General features: G+C 43.2%; 1 protein-coding gene across 1 annotated transcript in view; it reads right to left on the bottom strand.

Moving 5' to 3' along the window:
• LOC146813607 (NXPE family member 1-like) overlaps nucleotides 1-21701 on the bottom strand; it is a 334010-nt gene that overhangs the window by 72597 nt on the left and 239712 nt on the right. Inside the window, exons 4-5 of the mRNA XM_085620358.1 lie at nucleotides 13743-13804; nucleotides 8149-8367 (exon numbers count right to left, since the gene is read on the bottom strand). Of these exons, the coding sequence (XP_085476484.1) occupies nucleotides 8149-8367; nucleotides 13743-13804 (281 nt within the window). The remainder of the gene's footprint in view (nucleotides 1-8148; nucleotides 8368-13742; nucleotides 13805-21701) is intronic.

Raw genomic sequence — 21701 nt, 5'->3', positions numbered from 1 at the left:
GTTACTGACACATGTACAACTGAGATATACATTCAATCACTAACACACCCATATGTACACTCACCCAACCATACAGTCCATCACAGATGCACTCTTAAAACTAGGTCTGGGCCAAAATTCCGTTCCGTTCGCGGAAATTGCGATAATTTGGCATTTTCGCGTTCCGCGGAAAGCGCGTAAATGTCAAAATTTCCGCATTCCGCAGTTTAGCGATAATTTGTTTCTTGCTCGCGCTGTAAAATAATACATTCTCGCGTGCGCGCGATCGCCTTACCTGAATCCCCGCGTTCGCCGACAAGTTTTCCCGATCCGGTCGCGTTCTCCACGAGATGTTGGATTGTTGGTAGCCATTTGCGCTGTCTCGCGACAGTTCGCGCCCGCAGTAACGTCATGCGTCGCGCGATCACGTCTTTCTTCTCGCGATCATGCACCGCGAGACAAGTGAAAACAAGATGGCCGCGCCCACGAGCAACCGCATGGGTAAGTTGGGGAGCCGCGACCACGCAGAAAATACCGCAAATGGGCGGGAAAAAAACTTCCGCATCTTCGCGATATTTCCGCGTGTTTGCGGAGATTTTTAACATTTTCGCGATAATTTGCGAAAGTGAATTTCGCAAATTCCGCCCACCCCTACTTAAAACCATGCACCCACTGAATCACCAACTCACACATCTAGTCACAGAGTCACACACACCCTACCCACACAAACACTCAGGCACCCATACAGATACTCAGACAACCAATCAATAACCCATATAGACACTCATATAGCTATTCACAAAACCATGCAGCCACTTATACACCAACACACAGACACATACAGACATTCACACAGTTTAGTCACTAGTCTGCAGTAAGATACATTTAATGACTCACTTATAGAGTCAGTTACGCACCTAGAAAATCATCCATTCACACACTTCTACACCCACTTATTCTTCAACAGGCCTTTCCCTATATATATTAAACATAATAAAACTGTTCAGAAACACATACTCAATGGATGATGTCATCAGTGATGTCATCAGTGATGTCACTGACCATGTCATGAGTGATGTAATATGTGACGTCATCAGCAGTGCATTGCGGGGGTGCGAGTTATAGTTAGCTGAACTAACTATAACAGGGGAATTTCTAGGGTTTTGTACGAGGGAAATGTCCAGCTAACTATAACGCCCCTGAAACCTATGTTTTTTTCAGTGAATATAGGTACAATTCATATTGCCCTTATTTAGGCATAGAAAATCCAGCCATTATTTAGGCATTGTCCATGCTAACCAAATACAGGCATGGTCTCCTACATCCATCCATCCACATCACGAGTTCTTGGAAAACCAGACTCTTAAGCCTTTAGGAATTTCCCTTGCTTGGATATTGATTTTTATAAGAACTCATTTAGTATGCATGAACATCTATTCCTTAGGGGTTCATTCATGACGTTCCGATGTCTGACTTTTATGTCAATACAGGCATTCCTAAACACCTTCAAGGTATAAATATACCTGGACTCACCCTGGCAAACCACAGGTCTGGTATGGTCTAGCTCGACTGCCTACTTGCGGGTCGCCACAGCAAGTTCGGAAGGAGATCGAGTCCCAGCCTGATGCACTGACCAGACGCTGTCATCCTCCTCGCAGAGAATCCAGCTCCAGTGTTTCTGACTCCCCTTGCGGGGTGTTAGATATCGAGTCCCAGAAAGAAATTCCAACCTCGCACATTCTAAGGTATGGTGCAGACTAAAACTTAGAGAAACTTTGGGCAACTCTTGGCAAAACTATAGCTATAGTCAAGTCAGTCAAAGATCTTTATTCAGAAAGAAAAACATCCATAAAAGTACATGTAAATCACAGCAATCATCCAATAAAAATAATAAGATAAACTTTTTAAAAGCTAATAAAAAACGGCTTAGTTAGTCTTATAATGTAAACATTTTATAGAATACGGATATCATGACAGTACAATAATTCTACAATAAGTGTGCAATATGATTTAGGCTAGAATAGGCAACAGTTAAAACAATGCACAGCTAGTTTAGCTATGGCATGTGCAAAAAAGCAGCCACTAGTGCAAATATGCAATGTGCAAACTATGCAAGAATGAAACAAACTTATCAGACCGTGTTCATTGTTGCTCGGGATCGAACAGCGGATTGTAGGAAGCAACTAACTCTGAGGATTACATCATCGGAGCTTAGCATCAATAAATCTCTAAATGCTAGATTAAAATCCGTCAGAGCATTTGTTCTAAGGTACGGAATTAGGTAGTATTTGGTATATTTTATGTAAAAACCACAAAAGAACGTAAAATGCAACAGGCTCTGTTTGCCACCTAGGTTACAGGGACAGTTTAAGTTTTCCAAATCTTTGTTAAAGCCTAAAGGGAAGCAAAGTAGATTTTTAATGCTCCCATCCCTGAACCGAAACAACAAGCTCCTATTCCATTTGCCCAGTTTTTTTTGCAGGTAGCCCTGGGGCGTATTGTAGGGCCTACCGCATGGCTCCAGAAGGGGAATGTACCTTATAATAGCCGGCTTCACGTGCTCGATCTTTTCCCTATCTTTGCGGTACAGGTCATACAACGCCCTTTTTACCGAATTCTTATGCGCGCAATCAATAATTTGAGGTGATAAAAATAGATGCCCCTTCTCCACGCTTACTAAGCTTTTCTCGACTGCCCTGAGCCAGGGTATGTGATTAGCCCGCTCACATTTTAGGCAGTCCGAGATAATATCACGGGTCAAAGAGGCGGCAGAGTTCCGCCATATTTTCAGCCAAAACAGGGCGGGCCTGCATCTTATAAAATCCTCTATATAGGGGAGATTCAATTCCCTATGGCACACGTAAGATGGGGCTGAAATGACCCCCCCCAGAGCCTTCCTACAAAATCTGTTCTCTTCGGTCTGTATGTTAGTACAGTTCGAATATCCCCACACCTCTGCACCATAGGTTCCTGTCGGTGAACATTGAGTTCTGTAAATTTGTAACAATGGTGTAATAACCTCAGCATGTTTGGGTTGGCGGAGGGTGATTATAGAATTAGTTGCTTTGCCCAGTTTGTTCCTCCCCCAGGCAACGTGAGGCTGCCAGGATCCAGAATCGGAGAACATCAGGCCTAAATAGGGAAAAGTGCAAGTGCTTTTTAAAACATTGTTCCCTGACATGATGTGACGAATTCTATGTTTCTTTGGGCCACAGGACATTATATAAGATTTATTGAAATTAGTGCATAAGCCAAGGTCGGCCATATATGAGACGAAACCTGATATTAAAGTGCGCAGTGCATTGGGTGTGCGGCCCATAAGGACCGCATCATCCGCATAGAGGAGTGCAGGAAGTGGTTTGCCATTAATGTGCGGAACGTCACCAGTTAGTTTGCACAAAGAATTGCTCAATTCATTTATATACAAAATAAAAAGCAGGGGGGCCAAGACGCAGCCCTGTCTGACCCCCATGCCAATTAAAATGTTACCAGAAACTTCAACATCATTATTTATGCGAACGCGGGCTTTCAAGTCACTGTGTAGATGGGCCAAAAAATAAACCAGAGATTCATCTAAACCATAATTCAACAGAACTGACCATAAACGGGAAGGGTTAACAAAATCAAAAGCAGAACTTAAATCCATAAACCCTAAATACAATGGGGATTTTCTGGCGATGGTGTATTTGGCCAATATTAAGTTTAGATTTAGGCATTGCTCCACAGTCCCTACGTTACTTCTAAAGCCTAACTGGCACAGGTGTAAGATCATATTTTCCTCCGCCCAGGTACTGATCTTGTTAAAGATAACCCTACCTAGAATCTTCAGGGTGTTATCTATTAAAGATATTGGACGAGAACAACCAGGGTCGAATCTGTTGCCTTTTTTAAAAATTGGCACGATAATGCTATTAGACCAGGATCTTGGGAGTGGGGTATGCGATAAGTTATTAAAGATGTTACACAATAAAGGTGACCAAAAGTCCGCCTCTGATTTTATTTGGTCGATGGATAGATCATCGGGTCCAGGTGCTTTATTCCCCGCACTTTGTGAAATAGCATCTTCCACCTCCATTATAGAAATGTTCAGTGTCGTGAAGGGCTGAGAAATTTCCGTGGAAGGGTGCGGTGTAGCATAAATATTTGAAAAATGGTCCACCCATGCATCCCCTGGTATATTACAGTTTATGGGGGAGATATTAGATCCAATTGATCTCAAGTTCCTAACCTCGCTCCAGAACCCGGCGGCATCTCTCAGTGCCGCTGTGCGCACAAGGGATTCCCAATGGTCTTTTAATAGCTCTTCAGATCTTATTTTTACAGTGCGCTTATAATTTGACCTCAGTCTCCTCACCAGAGACTGGTCCCATGGTTCAACTACAAGGGCTGCCCTTAGTTCCGGATTTGCTTTGGAACATGATGTGTCAAACCACCTTGGGTTTTTATTATTATTGGCTGGGGCAGGTTTAGAAGTCTCCTTTTTTCTGGCCTTACACAGCCCGATAAAGGCCTCGACAATGTCATGTGAAGAGCTATCAGTGGATAAACAGACAGACACTAATAAAGGGTGCATCTTAATGGTGCGAGCTAGAACCCCCTTATTGTCAATCCCCTTCCAGACCACCCTAAGTTTGTCTGTTGACGCTACTAAGTTTTTAGCCCCAATTTCTCTGTGATTCCCCTGTTTTTTGATAGATTTAAAACTGGTTAAGATTGGGTAGTGGTCACTGTATATCGTACTAACAACCACGGCCTCTAATAAAAGGTCCACGAGCAGGGAGGATATAAATACATAGTCTATTGTTGTTGAGCTCCCACGCCCGACATAGGTAGCCACAGGTCCTTTATTCACGGCGGTGTTTGCCTTCTCCATAACGTTGACTAGATCCCGTTTGGCTAGGTGGTTGAACAATTCTTCCCCTCTTTTACAAGGAGGGGTTCTGAGGTGCATATGTGCATTAAAATCGCCTCCTAAACAAATACCATCAAGTTTACCATACTTTTGACCGTCTACAATTTCATCAATAAAATCAAACAATCTAATAAATTAGGATTGGAATGAGTTGTGAAGTCATTGTTATAAAAATTAATTAAACATAACTTTATCCTACTGGTATAAATCAGAGCCTGGAAATTCATGTTGTTAGTTTGCAAGGATTTAATTTTATCTCCTGCCCTAATCTTAACCCAGATAGAAAGTCCCCCACTAGGTCGACCCATATCCGGGATGGGTACAATTTGATTGTAACAACTATAACCCTCGAAGAGCAAGGAACTAGTACACCAAGTTTTCCTGGAACATTAAAATGTCAAAATTAATAACCCAGTCCCTGATTTTCATTTTCGCATTGAGACCGGCAATGTTCTAGCTCAGGATTGTCAGATTATCGGACAGTATAGGGGTGACGGTGGCATGGGCGATTATTTTAAAATGGGATGGCGACGCTGGCGCTCTAATGCCATTAGACACCATTGTAGTGGAGCAAATTAACGATTCACCCACGGGACCAGTTGTATTCAAGTGATTGCTAGTTGCTATATCTGGGAGGATAGCTGATGGTCAGTCCAAGGTCCCCAACTCAGATAGTACACTGAATCTATTATACAGTGGATAGGGTGGTGGAGCTGGGCTAAATGTTATTGCTGCTAAGAATGAATTTAGCTATAGTGGGGTGTCTGAAATTGATTACAATGCAATCTCCATTGATATTCTTAAATAAAGGACCAATCCAGCTCACCCGGCGGACTGACAAAATTTCACTCGAGATGTTAGGATCTATCCCTTTATGTTTAGTCAACCAGTCAATACACTTGTTATTCAGCTGGACCCAGGACTCACCTTGTCCCTCCTTAAGCGGTGGTACATCCGCCAAGATGAGAACATATGGGCAAGCATCAGGGGGCAAATGAAGGGCCGGCCCCAGATGTTTTATGGGCCTAATAGCAACAGCTTGGCCCTTATAGGAGCCAATATTAGTTGGTGCCCCCGGCTTCGTGATGGCCAAGGTGGATCCGCCCTTTGATGTACCAGCAACCACACTAGTGGGACAAGGCGGTCCAGCTGCTACAGCTGGGGTGTGCTGCGATGTCATGGCAGATTGTGTTTTCCCTACAATATCACCCCTGGGTGCAATATTAGATGTGGGTGTACTACTGGTGGTGTTAGGCCTGCCACCCAAAAAGCCCTTGCTGGCAACTTCCAAATCTTTCAGTAGGCGATCTCCCCTCATTAGATCAAGGCTAATCACCCCTTTCCTTTTTGCATCTTCCTTTTTTACCAGGTTCTCCAATCTATCTAATCTTTTAAAAATAGTATTAAACTGTTTGATCCTTTGACTTTCCATTTGTTTAAAAATAGTATCAACTATAGTCTCAATAAAATTCCCATTTGGGTTTTTATGAATAACACTTTCATTTATAGGCTCAGTCTGTGTACAGGCAGAGTTATGTCCTTCTTTAAGGAGAGTTATGACTGGGAGCCCCTCAGCGAGTTGTGGAGACTCAATAATATCGCTGCCACCCCCAGGCGGTTGTTGCTTCCCTCTAGTCCACAAACTCTGGGGGGTCAGTTGGCTCTTGTTACGAGGGGGTTGTTTTCTCTTGTTTACTGTTAGTTTCGAAGGGCCTCTTTTCCTTTTCTCACCAACAATCTTGTTGCTCGGGGTATAAGGAGAGATAGCAACATGTACAGCAGGGTCAGGCTGTGAGTCAGTAATAATAATAGGACTGCTACCCCCAGGTAGCATTGCCAACGGATTAACCAATGGATTATATTTCATAACTGTGACCACAGGGGAAAGCGACAAAACATTATTTGAGCTCATTTGCTGGGGCTCTGAGTGTAGACTTATAAGGTCCATCGACATTCTACTCTCAGTATTGGCAATTTCGTTTGTAACCATATTGAAGGCGTTTTCCAGTATACTTTCGAATGTAGGCGGGAGCACAGAAGGTCCCTCAGATGCCAGTGTGGTAGAACTTGTATTTCGTTTCCCCATATTAAATGTTTCGGGGCTCACCTTACTGGCAACTTAGAGGGGTGGCCCGCCCGACCACTGTTGACCACTGAGGGCCTCCGAGGGCCCACCCTTTGCCCGGGCTTAGCCTGGCGCAGTCCCGCGCGCGGTCCCGCGAGGCGGTGGCTCTGCTGGAATTTGATCGCCTCCAGGCGCGAGATTGCGGGAGGCGGCTTCCGGTTCCGCCGCTGAGGGTGCTAGGAAACGTAGTCCGCCTCCACACAGCGGCCGCGTTTGAGTAGCGGCGGCAGGAGGGACACAAGCAGCGACCGTAGAACTGTGCCCAGGAGAAGGTGATGCAGGTAAGGATTGGCCTCAAGACAATGTGTGCTTTCTGGGAAAGAACTCGCCTATAGCTAAGTATACTTTAGAAAACAATACCTACTTCTTACCTCGTACTACACTTAGGTTAGGTATACTGGGGTAGAATTATTTAGAAGCATCAGATGAGTATTCACATTTTTAGCCTGTGTTATTTATGTATGTATTTTATAACTATATATCATAGCTACAAACCATGCTATTGCAGTATTATTTTATCTTACTGCTAACTCTGTACATATTGTACTTCGCAGCCTGTCTTACGATTGTAGCAGTTCATATCTCTTGCTTGAGAAATAAGACTGTTCAATAAACCCTTTTTATTGAAACGCCTGTCTCTCTATTTCTGTGCAACTCTGTAGAAATGAAGCATGCATGATTGACTGAGTGAAACTGTTATCTATTGTTTCCACTGTTCTGAGATTGTTCCGATACAAAGGTAAACAAAGTTGTCATGTTTATGCGGTTGTCAGAAACTAATCTCTTCTTGTTTATTCGAGAAGTTTCTAGTGACCTCTGAGTTAGCTGGCACACACAAGTAATTAAGTTTAATGTACTCGATAGAGACATACTGACCTCAGTCCTATGTCAAATCTATAGTGTATAATATTCCAATGCGCAGAGCCTATCAGGGATATTGGAACTACACTACACCGCTGATAGTCTATTTCAGTCTGAAATGTGTTGTACATATAACAGTAGCACAGTAAAGGCTAATATGGGGCATACAGCTCCTGATATTGAGGAAGAGGCTGACATGGAACATACAGCTCATGACATTATTATACATTCTAATGTGGAACATGCTGTTGATGTTCTGATGTTGACTTACCTTTAAGAAGGCCAGTGAGGTAAATGTACCACTGCAACATAGTGGAGTCCCCAATAAGGTGGAGGTATTTCCCTTTTAGACAGCTATTAATCTCATCCGGAGTATTGAACCAGGTCATGCTGCAGGAGACAGGGTACCAGATGTTCTGGTGGAAGTAACCACCGGGCAACTGATGCTTCATTCCTGTCTTGCACTTTTGCTTCGCAGGTTCACTCCTATCTGCAAAAAAAAATGGTAGGGCTGCATAAATATTAAGACGAAATAGAAAGAGGACAGAGATATGGATCTTTAAAGACAGAAAATTACTTCAAATTGTACACAGCATCAGTGACACGGGTCTGTTCAGTCTATGGATAGATGTAAAACTGTAAAACAAATGAATAATGTCAGGAAACTTTGCAGACATCAGGGTGGGCGAAATGTGCGTAGTCGCGCTTCACAAAGCTACGCGAAACAGTAACAAATCTCCGAGAAAACGCGGAATTGCTTGTTCGCGATGCTTTTTTCCTGTGCAGGAACGCTGTTTGTGTGCTTGGGGGCGAAATATCCTGCGAACACGCATTTTGAGAACGCGAACAAGCAAAAATTTCTGCGAAGCCACAGAACGCAGAATTTTGGGCAATTCCACGTTCTCCGTGGAACGTGAAATTACCCAGATTCCGCAAGCGGAACGGAATTTACAGCCCAGTCCTAATTATGATGACATGCCCTCAGTCACATAGCAGGGTGAATAGTAACCCTGGGCAATGATCTCCACTCAGGCAAATATTCCCTTCCTCCACGTAGGGGAGTCAGCCATTAAACTGCACCCACAAATGCTTTGATAAAGCAACTTTACATATTAAAAAGCATATAACCAATTCAGAAAAGTGAACTTTGAAAATAAAATATATCGGGCAATGGGAGAAGTGATGATTTTGGGGTCCCCCCCTAACCTAGGGGGAGGAGGACCAGGCAGATGCCTTGAACACAAAGAGCCTATCATGCTGAATGATTCTTTGGTGGTCCCATCCTCTTAGGACCACCCCAAGCACAAATATGGGCAAAAATACAATCCCAACCAAAGGCCCTGCAAAGCATTATGGGACGAGATTAGCAGTGGTCAGTGAATATTGTAGTATCCAATATCAAAATAATTCTACAAAGAGCTGCAGTTCAACTAGTCGTTACTAGGTATCCCTCACGAGTCAAATGCAAAAGCATTGAAATTATTACATCAAGCTGCAGTTCAACTAGTTGTTGCTAGGTGTCCCTCAAGTCAAATGCTTTTGCATTTGACTCATGAGGGACACCTAGTAACAACTAGTGGAACTGCAGCTTCATGAAAGGGTTTCAATGGTTTTGCATTTGACTCGTGAGGGACACCTAGTAACGACTACTGGAACTGCAGCTTGATATAAATTTATAAGGGGAAATTTGGGAGCCCTTAATTGGAAGAACCCCACACCCCCTCCCTTTCCTGAAATTTTCTTCTCTTTCATTATCCCTTCTTTCTGTTTTCTGCTGCTTGTTTATTATCACAGCTACCTGTTGGCAGTAAGGCATAATTGAACGCATAAAGTAATGATTTTAAGCAATTTGGTACATAGGGATGATGCTGATATCAAACTTGTGTGAACTTTTAAAGCCAACTTCATGATATATCAAATCTTTTTTAATGCTTATACACTGTGGTGTAAAATTGAAAAACCTTTTAAGAAACAGATTTGAAAAGAAAAAAGCATTATGTGGTCAAATTTCTTGAGCAGACCTGCATTGACTCCGGAGTAAAACTGTACATTTTCTCCCTACTCCGTCAAGAGCTACCTCTAGAAGAGTACAGCCACATTGAAATCCTGAGCCCTATTCAAAAGATTGAGAAGAACGCTGTGTCCCTCGTTTACAGCAACTACCAGCTTTCTTGGAAGAACATAATTCTGCAATGAAAACGTTCCATACAGTTGAAACTACTGCAATAGTTTACTATGAACCACCAACTGAACCAAGATGGATTGAGATGGTGCCACTACAAGACATGGTGCTGTATGAAAATCATTCTGATGCAGATTTTGAAATAAACAATCAGTTCTACAGATGCTCAACATTACAGATGCCTTCTTGCTTGCGACTGGTTTTGAAACAGATGATTTTTAGCATCATGGTCTTATTTCTGGATTGTAACTGGAGTATTTTTCAATTTGAAGTGGAAAATCTTGCTGATTACAATTTTGCTTCAAATAAATGAGAACTATATTCCAGATAAAACTGTGCCATTTCCTGTGGTCCAGGAATTGCAACTGCATTCTTCTTCTCAAAGAGCACGTCAAGATCATCATGCTGGGAACATCACTGAATATCCTGTGCTGGACTGGGCAGTTTGGGAAACAGTCCACTATAAGGTTGTGGGACCAATAAAACTAATTCACATCCTGCATGATTTAAAAGTGTCTGTGGTAATATCTAGAATGCTATGATGTAGCTATGATGTAAAAGAACTGCATCATAGCTGGAGTTCTAAATGTAACCAGTATCAGTCTGTGTGCTGAAGGGTGTTGCAGCTATATTTGTAACTTCAATAAAGTTACCTCAAACTTATATTGGAGTCATCTATCCTGATTACTTCAAAGTCTTTAGATGATTTTATCATTATGGGTCCCTTTTTAGACTCATGGGACATAGACGCTGCGAAACAGTTGATTACTGATTTGCCTTCATACACTTCATTAGGCAGTGAAGATCCATATTTGAATGCTGAAACTCATCAAGGTTAAATTAGTTTCACTCATTATGTTGATCCCTACATACAAAGAACTAGTAGTCTGGAGAAATATATAATTATACATAATGGTAGCATTGCAGGGATCCACACAGACACCCCCAAACATTTTCAGGAGAAACTCCCCTGCTTCAATAGTGATGATAGGTCAGACACATCAGCTTCTATTTTTCTAAGAAACCTGAGAAACTCTGCCAAAGTCTGATTACCACTCACAGGTTTATATATTCTGCACAATTCAGTGAATTGCTTACTGTCCACGGTTATCAATATTTGAATGATAATATAAATGAGAAAAGTATATAGGGGTACCAAATGTTTATAATTTAATGGTATGGATGCCTTACTTCAAGCAAGCATAATACAGAGAGAAATTGCTTTGAACAGAACCATCCAGCAGACCACCTGCCTTGGATTTGGCTCCACTAAAGATTTGTAAACACTGTCTATTCCAATAGTTAATTCAACACAGCTTTCAGGTTAGCACTGATAAGAAAATATGACTGATAATGAATTGAATGAAATGATTCAGAATGGTACCTATAATTTGACTGTATTTGATTCTAATAGAGTTGTGATATGGCCTATAGACGCTAATGTATGCATGAACAGGTTTTTTCCCAAAGCTCCTGGTCATTTAGCAAACCAACCAGACCCCAAGTATAATGTATACACTCTCTTAAAATATCCAGGTATGTTGTGGGCACACATTGCCCGCAATAGCATGCACATTCCAGCTGCTGTGAATGAGAATCAGGCCACAATGAATGAAGAAATGGATTTTAATGATTTTCTCCTGGAGCCACATCCAGTGAAAACCAAAAATCTTATATCCACAATAATATATGCCCTTTTTAAAGAAGAGCAGGATTATTCACAAAGAGAAGCTGCAGAAAGGATTAGACACGCATATAGAGAAACAATACAGATCACATTTACAGTTATTGACACTGGCTTATAAACACTCGCAAAATGAGTGCACATTCTCAGAACTATAATGTGATCTGCCCTTCACCTTCTGAAATAAAATTCAAATAATTTGCAACAAGGACAAGCTTAGATGGGAGCTATGACACAGTTACATTTGGGCATTACAAACTGTGAAATCTAGCACAGTGTCACAGCAGCTCATAAACAAGAGTGCCATGTTTGAACCCTCTAATCAGAACTTCACCCAAAAAAAAATGGCTAAGAAAGAGGCGCCCTAAACTCTTTTAAGCACTGAGGAGATAGCACCCCATTTTCTGTGATGGAAGATCCATTATCACATGGCTCCTAAATGGAGTAAACTCCCTACCATGCAAAGTCTTTCACTTCTATGATTGTCAGAAACACAGATCTCTGGGCTGGTATGAAAAAAAAATACCATGCGACAAATAAGACCAGTTTTCTGGTGCATGAGTTATTTTAAAACAATCTGCTTGGAGATTTCCTTGGAAATGTCACCCATTGCATATCTTTAAATGAAAGAGCTGCTTCGACTAATCGGACTGCAGCAATACTAGCCCCGCGCTGCAGCGTCCTTAGTGAGGGGAAGGATGGAGGGGGGTGGTCAGAAAATTGAAACCTGTTTCGCTAGAATGTCCTAGAAAATGTATAATTCCCTTTTTGCTGCCATAGCTTGACCCAAAATTCATTGGTTCCCAAAGCCATTTTTATCCAATTCCAGAACTGATAATAAGCAACAGAATAAGAATTAGGCATACAGTAAGAATTGGCTGGTTTTATATTAAAATAATTCACAATAATGGTTCTGCATGAAAACAGAGGAACAGGAGACAAGTCAGAGGTCTTGATATATGGGTCCCATATTTTAGTAAACATTCACCATGTTTCTGATGAGCGATAATAAAGCTTCTCAACCAACTTAAGACAGGACATTTCCACCAAGCAATTGTTGGAGGAAACAGCTGAGGAAGATTGCTGACTTTAAAGTTGGAAGAACTTAGCTACCATTGTAGCTCTGGCAAGCCATTCCATTTTTAACTGTATCCGATAGAAAAAAGTCATTAAATATGTTCTGTTAAGAAGCTATTTCAATCTCATGACTAAACAACAAATAAACACATTCAATGAGGCTCTTCCAAAGTTTGCTTCCTGTATGACAAGATCCTAGAAGGGAAATAAGATTAGCTTGGCAGACCCACATCTCCAGCAGAGTTCCCTGTCAGATGGTTTTTACATTGGCCCATGCGCTGTGTGTAGTGGAGCCCTGGGGTAGATCTGACACTCACAGTAGCTGTGCATTGATATAGACATGGGACTGATCTCATGCACACACAGGAACACTGCATCAGGTGTAGTACTGAGGTCCATCCATGGAGACCATTTGAGCTGTGTAGCCAGTGAATGCTTGCTTAGACTTCTGGAACTCAAAGGGACTGGACTCTCACAGGAACTATATAACTGGTTCAGTAGTGAAGAACATCCATGGAGCCCAGATGAGCTGTGCAACTAGTGCAGATCTCCCAGAAGACATCTGCAGCTCATAGAAGCAGTATCAGTGATGTTGAAGTAATGGGGTTAATCCCTGGCCAAGGTGTGTGCTATGTGGGTACTGCAGTTCTGTCTTAGAGCCTTAGCAGTCGCCTTCTGTTTTCCACTGTCAGCAGCACATATTCAGACATGCCATAAACCACTGGACAAAATGTAATTACATTTTAAACTGACTAAATAACTCATTGCATTCACTCAAATGTCCAATACAACTACTCAGTCATTCATTTCATTCACATCAGTGCTGTCTCTTTTAGTATCACATTCCTCCCTCACAACACTGATGAGATACATTTATCAAATATTTACAGCTACTAAACAAGTATTTAAAAAGAAGACTTACTTGAACACTTAAGAACAATGAGGTCTTGTAAGCCATGAGGAATCACTGCTCGAATACGAGATCTAGAAAATTAGAATAAACAATGAAATAAAAAAAGCGTGAGTAACATCAAACCTTGGAAAGGATGGCTCAGTGAGTTCTGGTGGGTCTTGCATGTCACAAGCTCAAATCATGGTAGTAAACTCAGCCATCAATGCTCCTGGTTTAATTGCACTGGATAACAGTAACACCTGAGGGTACGGCCTTTAGAAACAGGTTACTAAGTGCAGAGTCATTGTAAGCCAAAGGCACAAATGGCGATTGCCCAGGGACCCACCTTTCCAGAGTCTCCTGTTAAAGTAATTTTTCTCTTTTTCTCCTCTGTCTCTCTTGATTTTAGCCTTGCTCAGCCTACAGCTGCTACTTATTTTGTCACTCTCTATCCAGCCCAAATCACCCCATTCTACCTTTCTGTCTCTCTTTCTCTACCTCGCCTATTTCCTCTTCTATCATTGCTCCTTTCTTATATGACATCACTCTCGCCCCCCCAACACCACTCACTCTCCTTCTCTATCTTTCTCTGATCTTCACTGTTGCAGCAAGAAGGCATGTTGGGAGGGCGTGCCATGGTACCTCCCAAAATGGCCATAGTCTGGCAGCCTCAGTCTGCCTTAATCTAGGCTCGGGCGGAGTTTGCAGAGTTGAGGTATGCCGAAGTCTGTGAAGTCGCAAAAACACTCAATGCAGAGTTTTGCTTGGGGCAGAGTTTGCCGGCTCACCCATTCATGTTGCAATGGGAAAGCGGGGTACGTTCTTGCTTTCGATTTTGCACACAAATAGTACCATACAGTTCTCTTGTGAGTCCTTGCGTTCCAAATCACACACAAATGGCACCACGTGGTCCTCATGGGCATAGCCATCTTGTTTTTCCAGTCTCTGTTATGGTGCTGCGCCTAAATCTTAATCCCACTGTAATCTCTTTAATCCTCCTCCTTTAAAACAAATCTACCCCTCATCTTTATTTTTTGATATTAGTGTGTGTCTTTTTCTGTTTGTGTACTTTAAGTTTTGGGGATTTTTTTTATGTTTTTTATCACTTTCTGTATTTTATTACTTCCTCTTACTTTCTTCTTCTTAGATTTTCCTTCTTTTTCTAACCCATCCAGCACCATGGCAGGTGTGCAGCTCCGGGAGATCTTTGGTGAGAAGGTGGTGGCAGCACTAGTTCTTTTGTGCAGCGCCGCCTTCCTTTTATGCTGTTAGCAGGCTGCAGGCCCAACAGCAGATACCCCCTGGAGGAGCCGGTGAATGTGGTGCACTAGCCAGGTTTGGCTCCCTACCCAGAAGCTGACGCACTGCTGGACGGATATCCTGGAACATGAACGGGACCTGCTCAATGTAGGAGAGTAGGATCTGCACTTGTGTTGCCCCCACTTTTTTTCTGATGTATACACTGGTTTCTGGCTATAGTCTGGCTGGGTCCCTGCTAATCAGGGCCCCAGTCTACCTGATCTCTCTAAACAATTTGGTGTGCATATTAGATGCACCAGTGATTGGATACTGTGGTACCTTATGAGCCCCTAGTATATGGTACCTTAGGTACCTAGGGCATTGGTACTTCACAGGCCTACCAGGGTCTGCAGCATGTATTATGCCACCCCTGGGAAGCACTCTCAATCTGAAACCACAGGCCTGCTACTGCAGCCTGTGTGAGGTAGTGTTAGCACTCCTCACAGAGGTATAGGTTCCTATATCTCACCATACACACACACATATAAACCTATCAGTCACCCCTATGGTAGGCCCTATCAATCCCAAGGGCAGGGTGCTTGGTTTACTATGTGAGGGGGTGCTTCTGCCTGAGCAGGACCCCTCTGCAGCTGGCAGAGTCTATTCTCTGCTGCTGTTTGTGGATGCGGTTAAACCATATACTCTTAAGTGCATTATAACCTCGCGGTAAAAGCTAACTTTGGAATGACTGCATCAAAACATGTCGTATTTGGTGTCAAACAACTTGGAATCCTACCCCCACACCAGTAACTGGTGTGGGAGTATGATCCCACCCTTCTAGAGGGGACGACATGTACACACTATGCTACACGGTAGAAATCTTTCAAGAGCCCTGGCATCACAAAATGGATGCCACCAGCACAGACACCGGGCTGCCCTCCTGCTGCTGACCGAAACTCGCAGTGGAGGGAGCTCAACAAAGGGTTTCCTGTCACAGGGAGGTGTCACAACCTCCCAGACAGGATTTAGTGTATTGGAGCTGGGTGGGTGCACTCTTAGAGTGCTTTGAAGTCCTGCACTGGGGGAGCAGTAGGCTCCTCTGTGCATATGCCAGCTCAAACCGGTTCAGGGGCCTCTGCCCCTGTCCTGGCGCGAAACTGTACAAAGGGAAGTGGGTGTAACCACCCACTACCCTGGCCCTCCTAGAGGAGTGGCCATAGAGCTAGTCCCTCCCATCTTCACAGTATAAGATACCAAAGCTTGCCAATGCAACTTAGATTACACCTGGACGACGCTCTACGAAGAAGAATCCTGGCCCTTTAACTTTCTACTACCTTTAGAAGACCGAAGGATCTCCCTTGGAGTCAAGGAGTGACTCCCCTGCTTGGCAGGCACCAAAAGGACTTAACAACGGTTGCAAACTTTACCGCTCCCGCTGGAGCCCAAAGACCCTGCGTCCCCTGCAGCTGATTTCCTGACCTCTCGTCGGCCATTTTGAGTCCCCAGCGAAGCTGTGGCATCTGGACCCCACGAGTGACGAGGAACAGCAATACCAGGGAACCGTGCACTGATTTCAAGTGCAAGCCCTGAACGACAAACTACAAACTTGTGCTTTGGACCACTTACTGTCCAAGTCCCTAGTAGGTCTGGAACCAAAGAACAGCAGCCTACCTTGTCCCGAGTGACCGTGGGCTGTTGCTGAAGTTTTCCTGCAAAGGCATCTTCGTGGTTGCTTGCCCGTTGGCTAGTAGCCCCCACAAAGACTTTCTGAACTACTCCAAGGGTTCGCCTGGTTGCTCTGGGCCTGCCCTCACTTACCCTTGCTGGGTAAGTCCATCGGACCTTGCTGGTCTGAACCATCCAAGATCTTCATTCTACACGAGACTTGCAGTTGCCAAGGTTTGTTGGCTCCGATCCGAGTGCCGACACCGCCATCAGCTGCAGACGTCGTGGGACCCTCCAACTCCAGCTGCTGGTCTTCATCGATCCCTCCTGGACCACGTGGGCGAAGAGACAAACCACCATCAGCAACGTGAAGAGACTCGACAGTTGTGGTCATCTATCCTGAAGGCCACTGGTCACTGGCAAGTGACTCTGAACTCTGTCCCCTCAATTTCTAGGTCGCCTGCAACTCCAATCCATTGTTGGATTTCCACGGACACTTCACCCGACGACACAAGCAGCAAGACTTCAACGATTCCCATTGAAAACAGCACCGCGACCCGACACCAAAGGACACCTGTGCACCCGGCTTCCCTGGGTGAGGTAACTCTGGCATCACGGTGCCCAAGTGTGCATTGGCTATCGAAGTACTTACCCTGTAAGTTGTTTGCTTGTTGTCCATTCAGAAGTGCCCTAGAACTGTAAAATACAAACCGCGACATTTTGCATTGAAACCTATGAGAAACCCGCGTGTGTGTTTAGACACTGCACGCGCCTCCTGTGGGCTGATTACTTACCTGTAACCACTGCAGCAGTGAAGCCCCAGCGATTCCCAAGGCCCTAAGCCTCTTCATATTGCAAGTCGAGTTTGTTATACCACTATTTTAGTATATGGTCTGGTACGCCCCTAGGGCTACAGCCATAATTGTGCTTAACTTATTGAGAACTGTTGATCTTTTGAATGTTTACCTGGCTCTAATCTCATAAAGAGATTAGTAGAGTATATTTAGAAATAAATACATATATATTTGATATATATACCTGTGTGGTGTCTTTTCATTTAGTAATTCAAGAGATTATAAGGTAAAACAAGCTGCTTTACATTCCTCAGAGACTTAGCCTGAAGGCGGCTCTCCACAGCTACCACTAGGATAGCTTTCTTTAAAAGGTTGTCTTCAAACCTATCTACCAAGAGTCGAATTGGACTGGTGCAAGGTGGCCACTATAACTAGTGACCAGCATATGCCAGGCCAACTTCTCACACTCATCCTGCTAGGTTCTGAGATTCTGGGGGCTTGTGGGTATAAATTATTTGTTGTGTTTCTATTCAACAAAGCTAAAAAAAAATGTACAAATAGCATGCTGCTCACACTCAGAGGGAAGTTACATTTAGTATACGTTCGAATATTATTGTGTGATCCAGTTTCTAGTTTCTGCTAGGCAGGTGCTCAGTGCTACCTACTCATATTCATCATTGGTGCTAGCTTTGGCGGAATAATTAAGAAGCCATTGCAGACTGTCCTCTTGCCACAATAGTGAGGCAGTGATGACAGTGAGTTAGCGTTCTCTCTTTAACTTTGTTAATGCAGCTCGTACAGTCCCAAGCTAACAATGTGTATTATGCATCAACGCATTGCAAAAAAGGGAGACTGAGCAGGTCCATCAAGGGGGTTAAATATGAGATTGAGAAGTGAGAATAGAATCAAAGATCATTCACTAGAATGCATAACTTCCAAATGTAGTTTTGTCAAGGAAATTTGAAATAGGGATTTTAGGACTAGTATATGCAACTCAACGATAGTCCGATAGTCGAGAGACACAAAACTAGTACTATAGGTGACGTGTTTTAGAAAAGTACAATTATGTGATTATAATTTTGTGGGGATTAATTGAATCAATAATCTTTTTTTTTTTTTATTATTCATTTCTTACATCAGCACCCAAGGGCAATAAGAGGGATGTTGTTGAGGGTCTAGGAGAAGCTGGTCAGGAGGAGCTGACCACCAGTGCAGCTGCCGATGGCTCTGCCAACCCCAATAAGTCCCATTATTTATTTATTATTTTCCTACTGTTGAGGTTGTTATGATAGTTGTGTGCATAGGGTAGAATATTGGGCTATATTGGAATGTTGGTACTAGGTTCCAGGATGAGAGTTTCTGCCTGGAGGCTGGTGTTGCTGGTGAGAAATGAAAAAACATATTTACAAGCCCCTATCGCCACCAGAACGTTACTTTTCAGGATGTTGTGGTGGTGATACAGGCTTCACCTTCTTTACCAGGCAGCGTTAAGCCACCCGTTCACACTATCCTTAGCCTGAAAGGGGAGAGCAATAGGTGCTGCTGTGGGCATTCCACTGCAACACCTATTGACTCTGACGGTGCCCCATAATAACAAGGGTGGCGCAAATATGGGACAGCGCCATAATTAAGACCAGGGAAATCCTGGTCTTACCCTTGTAAAACGAGGAGAAATGTTTAATTTGTCCTCATTTGCTATTTCCATGTGTGCTGCGTTGTGCCAATGATTGTTTATGTGCTGCACATAAGAAATCATTTTTTTTAAAAATGACGTTTTGTAACTTTTATGTGTACTACATTGAGCAGCACAGAAGTTACAAAGTTACAAAACACCATTTAAAGATTAGTTACAAAACACCGTTTAGAAGTTACAAAACACCATTTAAAGATTGTTTATGTGCAGGAAAGGACAAATTCCTGTACATAAACAACCTTCCCCTGCGACGCAGACACCCTTGCACTATGGTAAAGGGTTCCTGCATTGGAGGTAGGTAGCTAAATTTATCGGCAGCTCAGGGGGTAACGCAGGGCTACCTCATATTCTTGTAAATATGGTGCAGCCAGCGTTTCTAAAGTGACGGAGTGTGTTGTTAGCCTTCTTGGTTTAATGACACACTTTGCCATTTAACTTGTAAATATGCCCCAAAGTTTCTCTGACACCCTTACCTGCCGTCTTCCTTCCATGGCGACTAGAAGGGGATACGAACCCACTCGTGCAAAGCAAAATGGATTTAATTTGTGTTTCATTCCTGCTAGCCCTGCATTCGATTTTTTCCCATTATATTATATAGTTTTCTTTTTTGGTAGCTGACTTTTTCAGATCTCTTGTCTCTAGTTCACTAAGTTCTGCTTTGTTGGTAATCTTTCCCTCTCTCCTATATGTGTCTTGTAGTACTGTAAGAGTAAGAGTAAGAATAACACATTTTCTCTGGTACTCTACTGTCTACCATGAAGATTGAAAGCCCAAGTCAGCTAGTATTATAAATATATTCACCATCTATGTTTGTTGAAAAGACTTTCCTTTTCCTGCTCATGCTGTAACAGTTGAGTTCACAAGAGAGAGGCCATGGTCTCATGCCCCCCCCTCAATGTTGTGTCCTGTCTCATTCATTTTCATGCATTCCGTATACCAGCAGTTTTCCATGACAGTGCAGCATGGCTGGCAAAAAGTATGAGCTCCCACTCCCAGTGCATTTGCCAACCAACAGCATATGTCTTTCATTGAAATTTGTTCTACGCCTGGCTTGTCCAACATTGTGTGAACCAACCAAATGCAAAGAGTGATATTTTTGTTAGAAGATACTGCAGTGGTAACTGAACTGTAGTGATGTATTGCTGTTGTAATTAAAGGGTGGCGTATATGGTATCTAATATATGTATAATATTTTATTTTTAGCCACACAGACCACCAGTGACACCGGCTCCAGTGCAGCTGAAGGAGGCGAGTCAGTTGGAGAAGGAGAAGTGGCGACAGGGACGGGCACTGGTAAGTCACAAAATTGTTTTCTTATTGACAATTATACTCACTAGCTAGTACAGGGGGTCATCAACTTGAAACCATGACTAACCCCGATCCCCCAGCTTTATCAGCTGCAGTGGTGGTCGAGTTATTATTTATTTATTTATAAAGTTTTATATAGCGCAAACTTGATCCCGAAGGATATCAGAGTGCTTTACAATTTGAGGGAAGGAAGGTAACAGATCATAACCAGAGTCAAATGGGGAATCTAATAGGCATTGAATCAAATAGTGCACATATAACAGATCATTTATAAACCTGGGTGACCGAAGAGTGGGCTAGACGATGGAGCATAATGACATAATAGGAGCAAAAACAATAATCATATACAGGAATAATAATCAATACCATAGTAAGTCGGATGCGATTAAAGCTAACAATTGCCCCTCATGTTAAGGTAAGAACTTTTTATGAGGAATCTTTTTGCTTCCAATTTGAAAGCAACCTTGGAAGAGATTCCGCGAATTTCCGGTGGAAGAGAGTTCCAAATATTTGGAGCAGATCCAGAGAAGGCTCGTTGGCATGTTCTCTTTTTGCGGAACATCTGAGGTTTCAAGAGGAGGGAATTAGCACTCCTTGATGGTCTACCCCCTTCAGCACCCAGACAGCCCCAACAAACAGCAACACAACAGACTCTCCGCACACCATCGACCACGACCCCCTGCTAGCCTGGGCCAGCATGAGCATCGATGACACCATCAAGACCATGAGCACAATCCACTCCGGTTCCCTGTCAGACCCATTCCCACACCACATCTTCAACAAAGCCAGCAGCTCCATCGCACCCCACCTGCGCATCGTCACCAATCTCTCCCTCGAGACTGCGACCTTCCCAGAGAGCTGGAAACACTCCGAGATCAATACCCTACTCAAAAAACTCAAGTCAGACCCTAGAGACCTCAAGAACTTCTGGCCCATCTCTCTGCTCCCGTTTCCGGCCAAGGTCATCAAAAAGATCGTCAAGAGACAGCTAACCCGATACCTCAAAGAAAACAGAATCCTGGACCCTTTCCAGTGAGGTGATGGAGGATCACGTTTTACCATCTGATTACCAAATAGAGCATTTTTTATCAACCTCGGCAGCATGAAGGTCTCTGGATAGGCCCTGCCAGAGGAAATCTGAAAGTATACTAAAGTGACCATTTTTCACCATACACAATCAGTAAATGAAGGCACCCAGGTCTCTTGAATCCCTTGCATACAGGCCTAAGCCAAAGGGCAAAGGCCACCGCCTCATAATAACAAAATCCACTAGGCCCTAAATGATTTTCA

Source organism: Triturus cristatus, chromosome 7, assembly GCF_964204655.1.
Source record: "Triturus cristatus chromosome 7, aTriCri1.1, whole genome shotgun sequence".
NCBI classification, from domain to species: Eukaryota; Metazoa; Chordata; class Amphibia; order Caudata; family Salamandridae; genus Triturus; species Triturus cristatus.
The sequence above is the reverse complement of the archived record's forward strand: the minus strand, read 5'-3'. Positions and strand labels throughout refer to the sequence as shown.